At 41.0% G+C, this 17882-nt stretch overlaps 1 protein-coding gene across 1 annotated transcript in view; it reads left to right on the top strand.

The window, feature by feature from the left end:
- DAP (death associated protein) overlaps positions 1 to 8946 on the top strand; it is a 56782-nt gene extending 47836 nt beyond the window's left edge. The window contains exons 3-4 of the mRNA XM_055705381.1: positions 3543 to 3585; positions 6131 to 8946. Of these exons, the coding sequence (XP_055561356.1) occupies positions 3543 to 3585; positions 6131 to 6250 (163 nt within the window). The 3' untranslated portion in view covers positions 6251 to 8946. The remainder of the gene's footprint in view (positions 1 to 3542; positions 3586 to 6130) is intronic.
- The last annotated feature ends 8936 nt before the right edge of the window (positions 8947 to 17882 follow it).

Genomic DNA, 17882 nt, shown 5'->3' with positions numbered 1-17882 from the left:
GTAGAATTTTAAGCATTTAGAAGTGTTTTACAAATGTAGCAATGATAGCCTGTGCATATTCTCCATTTTTCTTTTTATTTTCGGTTGGTTCTTGGGAAAGGTGATGAGTGATGTTGCAACACTGCAATGCCAGTAGATGTCCAGAGTGCAATTACAGAGTTACAGTCCTGCCAGCTAATCTGGGTCCACAAAAGCCAATGGTTTGAGAATCTGGCAGTAAAGATTGGATTTATTGCAAAGTTCATCTGTGGAAAGATTTTCCTCATTAAGAACAAAATTAAAGCATGAATCAGTGACTGATTATCCAGGCCTTTCTCTGATCTGTTGAATTTTTTATTAGTATAGATGTGTGATTATATGTACTCTGGCTTGATTCTGGTTCTATACATCATCATATTAAGTTTCTGAAGATCTTTTCTGGGACGATGTAACCTGATAAAAATGAGGGGAAGGCCAGTGGCTTTAACATAGAACATGAAAACAGACACAATAATTTGCATTTCTGGCCAGCTTTCTGACTTTTCCCCTGCTAGGGAGTAATTAATACATTAAAATGAACTTCCTAATAGGCTGGTGTGTCTTCCGTAGGAGTGAAGCATTTTACCTTTGTTATCAGTTAAGTAGAGAGGTGAAGCGCCTGCAGCTGAGTGTGGGCACTCAGGTCAGCCAGAAATCAATGCCAGGATTTCTGTGAAAGATCTTTGTCAATGGAGGGTGAAGGCGCTTGAGCTGGAAACCAGGTCAGCATTCCCATTAATTCTTCTGTTTAAAAGTTGGAAATCTAGCATAAAGCAAGAAGAGTCCAGTCAAAAATCCATGGAGAGGATAGACAAGGGTGAAAGTCAAGGACAAATCAGTTCCAGCTGCATCTGAGTGTAGATACAATTTTTGCAACTCTAATTTCCCATTAGGTTGTTCCCTCCGAGTCAGCATATTGCCCTGTGCTATCCTAAAACGTTCCACGTGGACCCTGAGCAAGTTAGGGTGAGGTGCTTTGGTGCCTACCACACACTCATGGGATAGCCCTAATGAGTGTCTTGTTCCTACGGCAGTGCAACTAAAGACAATCACAGAAGCAGCCACACAGAAACAAGGCTAACTGTTATTTCATGATAGAGTTCAGTATAAATGCTTTGTATCTGAGAGATATAGTTTTTACCAGGAAAATGATATTGCTGATTTTTTTGTCGTCTTTATAAAGGTACGCTAGCTAATTCTGTGGTACTACCTGAAACATAAACCTCAGTCTGGATTTTAGCTTAACTCAATATGAAGATGATCTTTATAGGATCTTCAGCCTATTTCCTTAGACAAAAGAACATGTAACTAAGTAAAAGTAAGTATGGAAATGTGCCAGATATTGTAACTCTGTTCAGCTCTATTGTGTACCCAGGGAACTTAGCACTTGCAGGCTTGGGTCTTTTGAATATTAATAGCATGGCATTTCAAACAGGAGACAAGGGTTTCTGAGAAGAGTTTTGCAACTTGCAGTGGGAAAAGCTGTGTTTGAAACAACCATTATTCAAGAGATTCCTTCCGGTTGTCGTTTGGCCAAAACCATGGAGCATTTAATCTGTTTTTAAAGCAAGAAGTATGAAACACACAGCAGATAGTACAGTGTGGTGGTGGGCAGACTAGCACATTCAGCAAATAGAGGCTTTTGGGGGGAAGTACTGATTTGAATTTCATGCATCATCCAAGCATAGTGAACACTGAAATGTCATGGTAAGACTGTAAGAAAAAAATCCATCTAGCTTGAATTTCTCACTATTGAATATTGTTAATAATGCAATGTCAAACAAAAAACTTTTTCTGAGTGTGACTAAAGCCAGATTCCATGTATAGTTGAAGAATAACTTGCCACACTTTTTCTTTCCATTTACTGTTCATTTCCTGTATAATGTCATGGTGTTGGTTTATGAATCATACCTTGAGCCACTGCAGTATATCTGTGTTTTCTCAAAGTTAAATTTGAGTTTGTTACTTAGCATTCAGGAAATCTCATGCAGACTGTAACATGCTAATTGGCTCAGTTCAATTAGGAAAAAATGAAAGTGTTTTGCTATTGATCTTTGCTTGTTATTAGTTTATACTAACAAAAACTTAGATTGAAGAATTAATGTTGCTATCAAAATATTCTTTCTTACTGCAGGAAATATCACTGGTACTCTTAAAGGGGGGCATTTTAGAGCAGAACGTCCTTCCTTTCTGCCTTTTTCTGATCCTGCCTTTCTCTTTCTGACTTTTCAGATATTTCTGGAAGGGATGATGAGTCTTGTTAAATAACTAGGGTGTTCAGAAACTGTGTAGCAATACTGTGACTTAAACAGGGCTCAGGCAATATTTATTAGATCATTATATCAAGATTTAATACTCTGCTGCTTGGTACCTTAACTTCACATAACATCATATTAATAAATCTTTACAAGCTGTGTAGTTGTAAAGTGCATCATAAGAGTCAGTATCGTTCCTCTAATAAGTCATTTAATTTGTGTTTGCTTTGTGTTGTTCCAACCTTGTCAGCCATAACATCACAGGGTAGGGACCCTTCTCATGGTCCAGGTTAATGAACCACCTGCTCTTGAGTCCTCAGTTATGGACAAGCTCAGGGGGAGGCCCAGCTGCACCTCCACGTTCCCCTTCCCTTTGCAATGCCTCAGGTTACATCATTCTTTTACAAAAGTATTACCTCTGTTGTGGAGATTTCCTGGAGCTCCTGGTCTCGATCCCTCTGCAGAGCCCGTGCAGACGCATGGTTTTACTTGCCCAGGAGACCACTGAAGTTTCTGAGTGTTTATAATTTACACACTGTGGCAACTGCTGTCACCAGGGTGAACAGACGTGGCTGCACTTTGGCCTCCATGTAGAGGTGGTCAGTTCAGTAGACCAGTGGCCCAGGGGAAGTGATTGCTTGTGCTGACCGAGCTTCAAGTGGAATTCTGCCTGTGGAGTCTGTTCCTATTGGCATGGATGGAGGTCTGCAAATGAAACAGTAGAGCAGACTCTGCTTTCTGGTTTTTTAACATTTGTTTTATTGCAGACAACATTATCCTTCTATGTAATAGAGTAGGTAAGTGTTTTATCTGAGACTCAGAATCTTAATCCATTTGATGGACAGATATAAAATTGAATTTTGTTTTATTCTCCATCACAGCAGTAAGTTTAGTCCAACTACAGTTTTCATTGTTGAAATACAAATATACTAAGCCTAAAGTACTGCTGGCAGCTCATATATAAAATTTGAGGATTAAGAAACCAATGCAAACAAACAAAGACTCTCAGCTTTTAGTAAGGAACTGTGTTTTGTTGGACTAGCCTTGTACTGCTGTCACAATTAAGGTGAAGTAATACAGCAGCCAAAACCTGCAGGTCTGCAGTAAGTAGTAGTAAGGCAGTAGTCAGCTGAAGAGGAAATACGTCTTGTCTATTCAAAACATTCATTAATTGCCAAAAAAGCCACTTTTTCTGCATTTGATGTGTGATGTACTTTCCATTTTTACCTTACAAATAATTGGTACAAATAATCCCTCCTTTTTTTTCAGCCCACCTAAACCAACGGTGTTCATCTCTGGTGTCATTGCTAGGGTAAGATTATCATTAAATGTCTTTCAATCATAGAAAAATTGTTGTAGGCTTTTCAGAACTATCACTGATCAGAGCAAAATTAATCTTTTTCATTCCTCTTCCTCTTTTATGAGAAGAGGCTTTACGTTTTGTGTATTTATGTAAGCCACTTTGAACGTTCTTTTTGGTTTTGTGTGAAATTGAAATTATTTATTGAAATTACTTCCACTGTTTCACTTTGAATTTTAGCACTTTAAGTTTATTGGATCTTCTTTTCATATCTAAGCTAGATATTACTGCATTCATTTCCTTTGAAAGTGGTTGCATGTTAAGTCTGCTGCTATAGCTTGATCTGTGATGAAGAGCGACAATCCTGCCTGTAAGGATACGTGTTTGAAGATACACGTTTCAGCTGCCATATGTGCATTGAGGTATTTGGGATTCAAGGCATTATTCCCTGGATTTTAACAACAGGCAGGACCTGGAAATCCATAAGCTAAATCATTAGTATTAACTAGCCATCAATTGTATGGTCGGTAATTCATGCCTTGTATGTTGTGACGGGATTTTATTGTGGCTTTATCATGATAGCCTTACATCACTGGGATGTGTAATGGGTTCTACTGTAAGATGCTGTGGTTGTGTCAGGTCATATAGGTGGAAAGAGCGAGCTGATGCCATTTTCCATATCCCATAAGGATAGTGGAGCATAAGTGCTGTATTTCCTGGACCTCTGTCTGCACCAAGGTGGATATCTATTTAGGCATTTAGATCCCTAATTACTTCTAAGCCAGCCGCGTGCAAAAAAGCAAGAAAGCCAACAGCATCCTGGGCTGCATTAGCAGAAACATAGCTGGTAGATCGAAGGAAGGGCTTATCGCCCTCTGCTCAGCACACTTTAGACCACATATGGAATAGTTCATCTGGTTTTGCACATCCCAGTGTATGAAAGATGTTGATAAACCAGAGTGAGTTCACTGGAGGGGCATCAGGGTGGTGGAGCACATGCCCTCAGAGGAGGCTGGGGGAACGGGCCTTGTTTAGCATGAAGAAGAGGTGGTTTTGGGAGGACCTAACAGCAGCCTTCCCACATATACAAGGAAGTTAGCAAGAAGATGGAGAGATGCATGGCAGGCAGACGAGAGACAACAGACACAAATTCAAAAGGAAGGGCCTGACTAGGCCAAAGAAACAGACTTGTTCACTCTGAGGACATGCAGGCAGTGCAGCAGGTTGCCTGGTGGGGCTATTCAGCCTCTGTCCTTAGAGGTTTTCAAGACCAGACTGTATAACAACCTTGAGTAAGTTGGTCTGACCTCACAGCTAGCTCTGCTTTGAGCAGGAGGTTGGGCTGGAGACATCCTGAGGTCCCTTCCAGCCTGAAGTATTCTGTAATGCTTTGATTCTAAGATGGGCATTTCCTGCTAACATTTACAGACTGACTCTGTCACCTGCGCAACCATTACAGTACCCACGAGTCACAGAAGAGCTGCATTCACATTACCCGTTTCAGACACCTGTTTTTGTCAGGAGTCGGAGAGGTATGGAAAATGCATACGGTGGCACCAGGGGAAAGGCAGGCAGGAAGCGGCAAGTCTGAGAAGAGGAGATCTTTGAAAATTGGAAGCAACTTGGAAGAGAGAAAAAGATGTAAAAAGTTAACCTAGTGATCAAGATTTATAAAAACCCACATTATGTCAGAACAGAAAGGAAGAATTTGGAGTAGACTGAAGTGGGTCAGGTGTGAAACAAGCCACCTGAGATGTCAGCTTTGTACAAAATACCTCTGTGTAAGGTTGCCACCCCGTGAGCCACGGGAATCCAGGGAGTTTCTGGTTTATATGTTTGTCCCAGTTTCTAAAGAGGGAAGCTATGGTGCTATCTTCCTCCCCCTGTCACTGGTAGTAGTTGTTTCCCTTTGCTTTTTGAAAAGCCCGTGGGGACTGACCCTAGACATGACAGGTGTACATAGGTGCTGTAAGGGTTACACGTGAACTGAGCTGCCAACAGCAGCACGTGAGAACTAACGCTAGCAGAACTGGTTAAAAGAGCATGTTAAACTTAAAAGCCAGTCACCCCTAAGATTTGAGTCAAAAGTCATTTTAGATCCTGCCTTTCCTCCTACAGAACTACACTAGGTTTTCTTGTGCAGGTAGTTTTTCACACTGCCTTACCTTGTTTGTGGAATAGTCTCCTCTTTATGGTTGCTCTATGAAAACCAAACAGGTCAAGGAGATCTGACCATACAGAGCCAGGGAAAGTCACTGAGCATGAGCAGCTATTAAGCACTGAAGGCTGGAATGTTTCTTTTTGTTGTTCCCTTGGGTCGCTTTAAGATACTGTGGTTTTGGATGGTGTGTGGAATTGGAAGAAGTGAAACTTGCATAAGAGAAATTTTGAAGTTCCCTAAAAGAATGGCAAGATAGGATGTGTACAGGGGATTTCAGAGTAACATGCAACACTGTTTTCCATCTGCTTTTCACATTTTTAAAAATGTCCATCCACTTGAACTGGAAAGTACTCTTTTAATATTTCTTATATTCTTTCTGGTGTGTTCTTTGAACAGGGTGATAAGGACTTCCCTCCAGCTGCGGCTCAGGTGGCTCATCAGAAACCACATCCTTCTGTGGAAAAGTTTCCTCACCCTCAACATGTCAAACAGCACATCCACCAGCCTCGCAAGTGAGCTCTCCATCAAAATCACAGCCAAACTGCCATCAGTGAATAATTTTTTGAGAGAAGACAAAAATCCTTTAGGATTCACACTGTCAAATCAGTAAAATTGACCTCTAAAATAATATACTGTTTCTTATATTTTAATTCTCAAGGGTTAATAAGAATGAAGACATTGTTCAGTTGTTATCCCAGATGGAAAATTCTCTATTGCTGATCAGGGGTGGGTTTTTTAGAAGATTTTCTTTTTGCCAAGATAAAACTTCAGTGTGAATAATATGATTAATGAGCTTAAAACTTGTACTTTTAGTTGTGGCATTGCAATAGCGGATAATTAATGTAGTTTTTATGCTAAGCTGGTAAGGAAGAATAGCCCTTTTGTACTGGAACCTTTACTATCTGGAGGGAGTTTGATGTGTGTGTTGAGACAGAAATGGGTAGCTGTCTTGTTTACGTAGAACCCTTGCAGTCTTCAGTATCCTGCAGTGTTACACCCTAATGACTGTGCCCTCTGATTTCAACTAGTGAGGTGGTAAAAGGGCCCAAAAACATTCTCAAGTGGGCAGAAATCCAGCTGAATCTTCTTTATACCCCTTTGCACTCGCACAGTCTTGCTGAGGTTCTTCCATTTGGAGGTCTGTGGGTATGAAGAGGGGAGAGAAATCAGTTACAAGAAAACTGATTTGTGATCTCATGGCTCTCACTGGGGGCTGTATTTTTGAGGTGATGATTTCTCAGTTCCAATAACAAGCTGAAGGAGCTCAGGACCCTCCAGAATTGAACTTAAAATAAACTGGTGAAAAATCTGTTTGTTTTTTTTTAACTTACAATTTGGATCACATTTGAAATTAAGGAGTTACCGTTAGTATAAGTGTTTCATTTTATGACCTAGCCTCTGTTGCGCATCCCATTTTTTCCTAGTCTTCTTATTGTGAATAAAGACAGTAGTGATATGAGGGAATAAAGAAGAAACTTTTCAAACAGAGCAGTCAGATTAGTTTTGGCCACATAATTAAATCTTTTGATTGCACAGTTCAAAATCACTTAGCTCTATCATTTTCCTTCTGCAACTCATCTCAGTAAAACCCAAGAAAATAACTTTTTAAACATTCCACCTGCATTTTTGAAGTGTGCTTCTGTTTTTAACAGACTCTAAATATACAGTACAATCTCTAGTACCCTCTATAAAACTTCTAATAACATCAAAAAAGTGGGTACAGCTAGTGCTGCAAATATTCACCTGGCAAATCAGAGAAAGTTTGGGGTCACTTGGGGCTTTACTTATTCATTTACGTTTAAAATCAAGTAGTATTGAAAACCAGCAAGGAGAGTTTAAAAAATGTTATTTTAAAAAAATTCTGCAGACTAAATAATTATTCCTGGAGTAGCTGATTTAAAACAACAGCAGTAGCACAATTGTGAAATATGGCCCATTTCGTAAGTGGAATAACTCACTTCATGTGGGTGGGAGGGACCTGACATTTCCATCTCTTCATAGTCTTGAAATGGAAATGATGTTTTGCAAAGAGTGTGCATGGATATATGTATTCTACACCCAAGGAAGGATGTACAGTCTGTATGTGCAGTCCTTATTACCATTTTAATTAGATAACTGTACTTGCCTTAAGGAATGAGTGTTGTTTTTAAGAATTATTCTGTATTAGAGTATGCATGGTTTTGAAAATAACGCTTTCTGTTTCTGATGTTGGCACATCTGAGGCCTTCTTTGTAGCTGCTCATGAGTGTACAAGTGATTCACACATGAGCAACTCTTTCATAAGGGTGGCACTGTTGAGCCTTGTGGAGTATCTGCATGAGGTAATTTGCTGGCAGGAATGGTTGCAGATTCAGGACAGAAAGTGGTGGCATCTCACTGATGGTGCAACCAGTAGCTGTCAGTGTGCTGCATCAGCAACGAAACAAGCAGATGAGTGCAGTTGCTTGGTACTGGTAGCTGCTGGCTGGATGAGATTGAGCTCTCATCGTCTTGTGCCTGCATCTGAAGTAGTGTCTAGACTCCAGCTATAGTCAATGGTGGTGTAGTCAAGACAGTCGGTGACTTTACATATGGTGTCTTTGACCAAATGGAAGTGTCTTTCAAGATGAGCTGGATCACTCTCGACTCCATTGACTGCAGTGGAAACCTAAACATACCTCAGTGCAGAAGCACACGATTAGGTGGGGCTAGGTACCTCTGTCTACCCTGTGTCTAGTAAAAGCTGGAAGAAATGCTTCTGAAAGCAGCACCACATTTTCATTCCAATACCAGAAGTTAGGAACATGGATGATGTTGAATTACAAAGTACTGCAATATATACAGCATATATAGCATACCTGAATTTTGTCTTTGATTACTTAGATGGATATGTAAGACTGTACAGTGGAGTATGGCTCTCAATATAGCTTTACCGGCTTTTAGAGTGCAGGAATTCCTACATGGTTAGAAAATGTCTCTGTATGAAATTGTATTATATATTGTTGAGAGGTATCCATGTTTATAGGTGTCCTTACCAAAGCATTGCCTGGCCCAAAATAAAAATCGTAACTGGTGGTTTGGATTGCCTACTGATGGTTATTCACCCTTTTAAAATATGTTGCAATAACATACAAGCACATGAGATGTTCAGATGTTACCTCTAAATGATTGCAAAAGAAATTTTCTGTAATCGTCAGTGTGGCAATAATGCAACAATAAAGCATGAAGTTGTATATTGGGCTTTTTCTAAGTACAGTGTAAATCAGCAGAGTGTGGTTTTGTGGGGTTTATGGGCTTTTATTACAGAATGCTGCGTGACTAATGAACATTTTATAGATGGTGAAATTTATTAGGAAGTTTTATGATACAGTGGATGAGCTGTTTTGGATAGTCCAGTCTAATTTAAAATAAAAACTAGAATGGTAGTTGTTTTCCGCTATGAAATTGGAGATGCTCACTTGATCCTGGTGAAGCTATAGAATCTAAGCCTGGTAATAAATTGGTACGGTAAAGGAAATCAAATGTAATATTTTCCATTGCTTTTCAAGTTCTAGTCTTCTTTCAGAAAGAAGTATTGTATCAGAAGAGGTGGCAAGTTTCTTACAAAACTGCAGTTAACATTTACATAGTGCATTTCAAAACACAAGTGATTCACAGAAGAGTTTGGAGAAATGGGCACAGTGTTTCTAGAAGCTTTCCGATACTTCAGGCACCCTATATTTAGTACATGTGTAGTGTGTATATAATAGAACACATATATATGGTACAGTGCAGATACGATAGATACACTGCACTGGGACTATTGCAGTGTTACATCGTTAGACTCTGCACTCACATTATCATAGAACCATGGAATCGTTTACGTTGGAAAAGGTCTTTAAGATTAAGTCCAACCGTTAACCTAGCACTGCCAAGCCTACCGCTAAACCATGTCCCTAAGTGACGTGTCTTTTAAATACCTCCAGGAACAGTGACTCAACCACTTCCCTGGGCAGCCCGTTCCAGTGCTTGACAACCCTTTCAGTGAAAAAAGTTTTCCTAATGACCAGTCCAAACCTCCCCTGGTGCAACTTGAGGCTGTTTCCTCTTGTCCTTCTATCACTTGTTACCTGGGAGAAAAGACCGACCCCCACCTTGCTGCAACCTCCTTTCAGGTCGTCATAGAGAGCAGTAAGGTCTCCTGAGCCTACTTTTCATGCTGTGTTATTAAAAAAATGTCGTCTTTCATTACAATTTGGGGAAAATAAATGAGGTCTAGCATAACGTTGATCGAGTCATGACACGTTCCATGTCCCTGCTATCAGCAGTATTGCAAATGCTATTAGTAATTAGAAATTATTTACTTCTAGTTTCAACAGTATGATTTACTCTTTTGTCATCAATGTCTTGAAACGTACGTCTTGTACTTTGATCCATGGTGGTATGCTCATCACATGCTCCTGTCTGTTTAATTAAAACATTCACAGCAATCTGTTTCATACAAAGCTGAAGGGAATAAGTTTTTGTCCCTTTGGAGTAACTTTATTCTGAATACTCACCATCTTCATGGAGGAGGAGGGTGTGGGTTTTATAAAACACTTTTCATATCCCCTTCAGATTTGGGTATTTCAAGTTTAAAATGAGATTTAAGTCTAGGCCATTGCCTTTAGCTACAGGATTAAGGTATGTTAATTGCACTTGGGAAAACTGAGGCTATCGGTAAGGGATTGTTTACAGCAGGCAGAGATGTTCTTGGTCAGACACTGCAATAATGTAAAGCATTAAGATGACAAATCTCAGTTTTAGTTGTATTTCTTTGTACATAGACCTCCTCCCTCACACGATAAAGACGCTTGAATGTAACTGGTTACAGCTGATGTTCTTTCCTGTCAGTAAAAGAGGAATGCAGGTCATGGTAACTCGAGGACCCTCAACGAGAAGAAACAAAGTCTACAGCAGTAAATCTTCATCAGATTTCTTCAACAGATGGGTAAAGTACATCTGCATTGTAGCTGTAGCCTTTGATAAGCACGGTGCATGATTGTATTCTGTAAAATTAGTAATGGTACTAAGTACCTGACTTGCTTTCCTAAAGAATTATTTTTTTCCTCAAAATTTTTCTGTCAGACCTGTAGTGTGTACTCTTTTTTCTTAGGAAGGTGAAGGCTTGTATTTTGTTTGTCACTGTGTTCTTGGGTTTTCTTTAAGAACATGTATTTGTTGGTTTTCTTCATCCCCCATCAGAGCAGAGACTGCATCTAGTGTATACTGGTTTTTGAGTCTTTCCATGAAACGGTAGCACTAGTGTTTAGATAGGAAGCCTGAGAGGAGAGGTGGAATGGGTTGTTGCTGGATGAAGCGCTCCGTGAATGAAGAAGTCAGTTCTGTTGCAGACTGTTTCCCTTCCCTTCAGGACGCTGATCAGAGGCAAGAAAAAAAAATACAATAGCCTTTTTTGAGAATGTAATTTATTACTTCTTGGAGCTGATGAGCATGCATGGATGCTGACAGTTTTTTGCCACTCACAACGCTGCCAGGGACAAAACTGAAACACAGATCCTAAAGCCATTGCAAGCATCGATTTTGCAAGTGACCTTGAAAGAAGCCCTGTAATATAATCTCAGCTGCCCAGCTTGCATTGGAGATATTTTTAGAAAACTTGAGTGGCTGGTGTTCTGTAGGTCACTCGCGGCTTTAGAAAAAGAAAAGCATTTGTAATCCACAGTGGTTTTAAGGATTATGAAAATGGTTTAGCTGTTAACAAGCTGTGAGGTCTCTATAACTGACAGTAAGGACACGTGTATTACCACTGATATATTCTCACATTGTTGTGACTAAAGCCGGTCCAGCAACATGGTTTTTTATCCTTTCTGGCTGACAAACAAGTGGCAGGTTATGAAGATATATAAAGTAACTTCTTACAAGACGTTTCTGCTGGGCTCTCAGGTGTCAATGGGTATCCGATACCCTGTTAAGGAGGATAATGAGACATCACTTTGTTACATCCAGAGGATGTAAGAACTGCACTGGAGAGCACAGCAACTACCCTGGCTTCCCTCTTAAACCAGAAGTTTCTCTTGAAATACAGAACAGCAGATTTAGTTAAAATGAAAAGCGAAAGTTACCTACGAATGTCTGCATGCTGCCAGCAGTTAAAATAACTGGTATCTCATCATGTTTCAGACATGACTGAACCCACAGATATGTTTAATGCTGTTCTGAGTAAAACTGCATTATCACAGATGGAATTTCGCACTTCACTTGTAAGAGAGAAGCAACAACGTACTTCATTGATATAAAACAGTGAGTTAACAAAGGTCAGTGTTAAATGTGACAGTGGTCTAACAGGATTCAGTGACAAGGTACACTTAATTATTTACTGCATAGAGGACAGGGTCAGACAGCTTGCCTGGTGGTGTCCCACAAGCAGGGTCCGATACCTGGTGTGCAATAAGCCAATTTTACACACAGAGCTGAGGTATTTGTTTCATGCCTGTGCAGAGATGGATGCTAGGTGGCAATTCCACAAAGCTAGCACCATACGCAGAAGAACTACAGCATATTTGTCCTGCTACATGATTAGCAAAACCTGCCTAAATTCACACTTACTGGTTAGTTACATTCAGGTTAGCCTCACTTGCCATGTAGATGAGCACACATCCTCCTTACAGGCGCAGGGGCAGCTTTTGAGTCTTACAGGGTGGTCGCGGTCTCCCCCTGCCGCCTTTACCTTTCCTCTAGTTTCAGTCTCATTCTGCTGACTTCTTGTCTTTGTTGCAATTAACCGGCTGTTGGCATCTTCTGGGGTAAGATGTTCCCCTCTCTATCAGCCTTTTAGTTCTTCTTCAAGGGCTTAGTTGTTAGCAAAGCATGCACTGTTTATACCAAGTAACCACGCTAGCAAAATGAAGCTAGTGGCTACTAAACCTAGGTATTAACCCAAACCTATGGCTACACAGGGAGACCCTCCCGTTGAGCCGTGAGGTTCAGAAAGGACCCTCTTGCTTTCTAAACTTCTCTGAGAGGAGTCTGAGTGCAGCTGGATCCAATCCTAATCCCAGACTTGGTTTTATGTCTAAAGGATTATATGTGCACAATCAACAAAGGTTTCCATGTTTAGCATGCTGTTTATCACTTAGGAGGATCTGTTGCGGCAGGGAATCTCTCAGCCTGGAGGAGTAACCCTGAGAGGTGTCCCTCCTTGGGGACATCCCAGTGTGCAGCCCACTGCCAAGCAGGAGAGCTCAGCGGGCCCTGGGCTGTCCATGACTTATGGAGTAAGAAGATTGATTTATAATCACATTTGTACACCAGCAAGATGTCTGGGTCACTGTTCCAGACAGGCCTTGGGTACCGTGTTGCCCTCCATCCCCCAAAGTCCACAGTAGGCTGGATGCAGCCATTGCAGCCCCGCTGGTCGGTATGGCCTGAGCGGGGGGAGCACACTGCCATGGGTAACAGAATGCCGGCGTTTGGGTCTGAAGGAAGGCAGGCAGGCATCAGTTTTCTGCTCATTTTACACTTACTTGTGAACCTACTGTATTTATCTGAAAGCTTTTCTTAGATATTTTTTTTTAAAAAAGCCTTATTTCTAAAGTCACGTACACCTAATCTGAGGCTTCTTTTCATTTTGCAAGTGATACATAGCTCTGCAGTGAGGGTTAACCTTCCACTTGCTTGAGTTCTGCTAACCTCATGGTTCATTTCTTTGAAAAGCTGTTCTAATCCGTGATTCTTTGAGCGAATTCAGAGCAGATTTTCACAAACCGGAGCCATAGACAGCAGGTTCCAGCCAAGAGACTCCTAATGCTGATGGAGGTCAAGGAGAAAAGGGAGAGTGCACAGAGGTGGTTCAGGAGGGATGGAGGTGAGCCACCAGCTGCCTCAGAAGGTCCAGAAGGTGGGTGACAGTGGTAGGGATAGTAGTTCTGAGCCAGCAGGACAGAGCACACGTATGGACCTGGTCTTTTTCACCTCCCTCTGTTGTCCTGGTGTCTGTTACTGAAGTATTATAGAAGCATGGACTGAGTGGAGCTCTGGTTCTCAGCTCCAAGCATGTCTGTCCCCAGCAGCAGGGTGGGTCGGCCGGGTTTGTAATGAGGTAGTGGGGAACTCCAAGGAAGCTAAAGGTCTTGTAACTTTGTCTCTTGAAGACCAGCAGACTGGGGCACGCGCTGGTGGAATGTTGTGCACTTCGTTTTACTTTTTGATGTATTTAAATCTGCAGTGAACAGGAGCTGTGACTAAAGCAGTAAACCCTCAAGTATTAAAATTATAATAGTAAGTGGATCAGCACAGAAGTGGGTTCAGTTGTGCTCTGTAAAACTTGTTATAAGATGATGAGAGAAAAGAAACTCAGCTTTCAGAACTGGATACTGACCATTTCTTAAGCCGCTCAGTGACCTCAATTTCCACTGCTTAATTATGTACTGAAAGTACAATTCGTTGATTTGTAAATATACATGTCCTTGAATCTTTTTGCATGGGAGGAACCTTTGGTTGAGGAATATCTGCAAATGTATTTTAACAAACTTCTGGCTTTTCTCACCTACAAGGTTTAGCATAAAGAAATACATATAATATCTCTTTGCTGCAAAAGCCGGCACTGGGTGTATGCACATGTAGTATGTGGAATTAAGACATATCCTAGTTGAACTGAGACTTAATTAATATTCTCATGTGTGTGTACCTACAAGGAGAGAGAACAGTCAGTTTTAGAAACTAAGATGTAATATTTTTTTCATCCCAGAGGCATTAAGCAATATGAGATCAGATTCCTTGGAACACACGCTTTGGGTGAACACCTTTAATATCCTTTCTGTAGGTAGTTTTTCGCTGTGTTAAATCTGGGCTGCTAATAAAAAAAGCTAAACAAACTACATTAGAAGCTGATTCCTTACCAAATTCCTACTCTCTGGGTAGAAGATAATGAACTGCAAATGTAAGAATTCTCTTTCAGGGCCTGATTTATCACCCAGAACAAAACAAACATTAGCCTGCTGATATGACAACTGTGACAGCTGGAGGGGTCTGGAATGAAAGGCTGAAGCCTTAAATAAGCCTTTTAACTGGGCTTATTACGGGGATGTCTCTTAAACGCACAGCCTTGCTTTTCACCACATCAAATATCTCCTACAACATACATACTGGAAACCTATACTTCATAGTACAAGAGCTATACCTTGCATGCTAATAGCTGGTTCACCACTAGTGAATTGTTGCCAAGATAAATATGTATAGAAAGATAAATACAATAGAAAGTATAGAGTGTGATCTGACTATTTATCATGACTCATAATATTCCTCTCTCCTAGGTTCGTATGTTTAGTTTGTTTACAGACACAGGTTTTTTCCTGGCTGTCATTGTGTGCAGCATGTGTCACTCTCTGATGGTCAGTCCTTTGCAACAAGTTTGACTTTGTTCTGGGGGAGCAGATTAAAAGGCAGAATCTTAAAGGGCGGAAACTATACCTTAAAAGGTATAGAAAATACTACAGATGGCACCTAAGCAGATTTCTCCTGGGAGATTTAGGAGTCCTACAGATGTAGGATCCTTCAAGGCAGGTTATTTCCCCATCCCATGCAGGCCACCAGTCTTTCAGAGAGAATTTTTGCTTGGTGTTTACAGAGTCCTATTAACTTCAGTGATACTCTGCAAGAAATTACGGTAACTTCAGATTTATTTTGCAGGACTGGAGTGTCAAACTAGATATTGTACATGAGGTAGGGACCTCCAAATGTCTCTCTTCTCAAACACTGTAAGGCGTATCAACCTGAAAAAGGTGGAGGACAAGACTTGCGAGCAGATCCTTTATGTGAGTTGTGTTTGTGGAGCTCTGCCAAGGAATGTCAGTGTTAGGTGGCTATGTCCTATCTTCAGTTCTGCAGCTTGGTAGCTACTAAACCAGTTCTTTAACATTGGTTTCTGGGCTTTTTGCTGACTCACAAGTGTGTTCTAAAGCCTTGGCTTCAGGGAGTGAAATGAAATTTGTCATGTAAAATATGACTCCAGCCTGTTGTTGTGTAGGCCCCATGATTTCGAAAGTAGGGGACTGGAATTCAACAGAGCTCCTTGGAAGAAGGAGCACCTGTCTGTGGAGTGCTCCCTGCTGGAATAGCAAGTTTAGAAGAAAAGGTGGTACAAGTGAAAACCTGAGTTATTTTGAAAACAATTGAACAAAATACTTCAGAGCAAATTAGCTTACTAGATAAGAAGGGGGAAAAAACACTGTTACAGCACAGAGGTGTACATGTACATCTTTATACATACATGTATATTTCAGTATTACCTGATTTTAATAACTAGGGGAAAAGATCAGAATTTTGCAGTTCCTAATAAATGAGTGTACAGTCTGTTTCAGCAGAAACAAACAAGTCCTACCAACCCGTTCTTTGAGAAATTATATAAACTCCCTTTTCATCTACAAAAGCCATCAGAGGGTTACTGCTCTGCAGTTTCTCCTTTACTTAGGTGTTGCTTTGCCTATAATCAAACAAGTCTGCAAAGCAACTGGCAAGATACCTGCTTGGCCTGGAGGTACCAATGAAATGTTTTTAATAGTTAGAATCAAGCAGGAACTTCTCTCTTGATTTGTTGTCCTTTATGTTCTGAAAATACACATATTTCTGTGGCTGTTTGTAAGGAGCTGGGATGATAGAGTGAAAAGATTAAAGCACAGCATTTCAGGAAGAAGAGAGGTACCAATTACCCTGAGAAGCAATTCTAAATAGCATTAGTGACCTGGCACTACTACTCTGAAAGATGTCTAAATAAAGATGGCACGTTTGTGTTCATTGTGGGCCACTGCATTTTGATAGCTTATAATATGTACTCAAGGTAAAACGCTGGAGCTGATGTAAATGGAGAATATTACTTTGATATCATTATAGTTCTAATGGGTAATATAAGCTACAAGCAGTGAATGAGCTTGTATTTTCAGCCATATTTGCTGGCATTAATAACAATACAGCTGAAGATTTTTTGCTTTCCATCAACCGTGCAGCAAAAGGTCTTCACTGTAAAAGGAGAGGTGAACTTGTTTTTACTCTGCAAACTTAACAGAAATGCCTCTTTAGAACAGATCTTTGATCCCAGTGCAGCTTGCTGACAGCATCTGCTGGAGTTGGCTGGGGCATGACTTCAGTAGGATCAGTGCAAGTTTGAGTGAGACTTTTTCTGGCTTCATAGCCTTTCCCATCAGGAACAACAAGGGCAGAGGGAGAGAGATTCTGCAAAAACATTGACTAAGGTGTAGGAGGAGGGTCCTGACTTATAAACAAAACCTGTTGGACCTGGTGGCACTCAGAAGCAGCACTGTATAACACAGAGGCCTGTCCCATCTCCTGGCATCTCGCTTCCCAGTGCTGCCATTCTCAGGGACAGGCTGTAATGTCACGCCGTGGCCTGGCTCCTGCATGTGCCTTGCAAACTCACAGATTAAATGTGGTATAACGACTGGTATTGCTTTGTGGTGCGCTCAGCTTCTTAGTGGCAAAAGCTTGTCCAGCTGTGGGGAGGTGTCTAAAAGCAGGGGCTAGGAGAGCATCCAGGGGAGAGACCTCAAGCTGACCATGCATCTTTTCACTCCCTAAAAGTGCCACTGAATGCCAAGTCAGGTAGGTATTTTCTGTGGATTCAGAGGGACAGTTTGGCAGAGAAACAGAATTCGGGAAAAATATTAATGAAAGATCATGGTGGCAGCTGGCTGATCTAACCTTGATATTTTGAGAGGGAAATGCTAACACCTTCTTGGAAATGCACCCTGGAAATATTGAAGTTGGGACTGGAAGGAACAGAAATGAGAGCCCTTAAGGAAGGTGCAATTCAGAAAAGAAGTGAATGCACCACATCATTATGCAGGACTACTTTGAGGTGCTCAGACTAAGCAAATCATGAGCATCTATTTTGTGTATGCAACAACTGCAACGGGAAGAAATACACACATGAGTGCCTAGCAGCTTTCACTTGCCTGGCCCCATCATTTCTGTAAGCACAGATCCCATCGTCTTCTTCCTTCCCTTCAGCTTTTGCAGAAGAGGTCACCACACTGTCTTGCACAGTCTTATGGTGACTGCTTCTCAACTGCCCTGTCCCCCTTCCCTGAAACTTAGCACCACTGGAGCTGCGCTCCTGGAGGGAACTAGGCATGCTCCTGTCTGTACATCGCTGCTGCCAACATCCCAGAGGAGA

This window comes from Falco cherrug, chromosome 3 (genome assembly GCF_023634085.1).
Source record: "Falco cherrug isolate bFalChe1 chromosome 3, bFalChe1.pri, whole genome shotgun sequence".
NCBI lineage: Eukaryota > Metazoa > Chordata > Aves > Falconiformes > Falconidae > Falco > Falco cherrug.
Note: the sequence above shows the minus strand (reverse complement) of the source record. Positions and strands in the feature narration are given on the sequence as shown.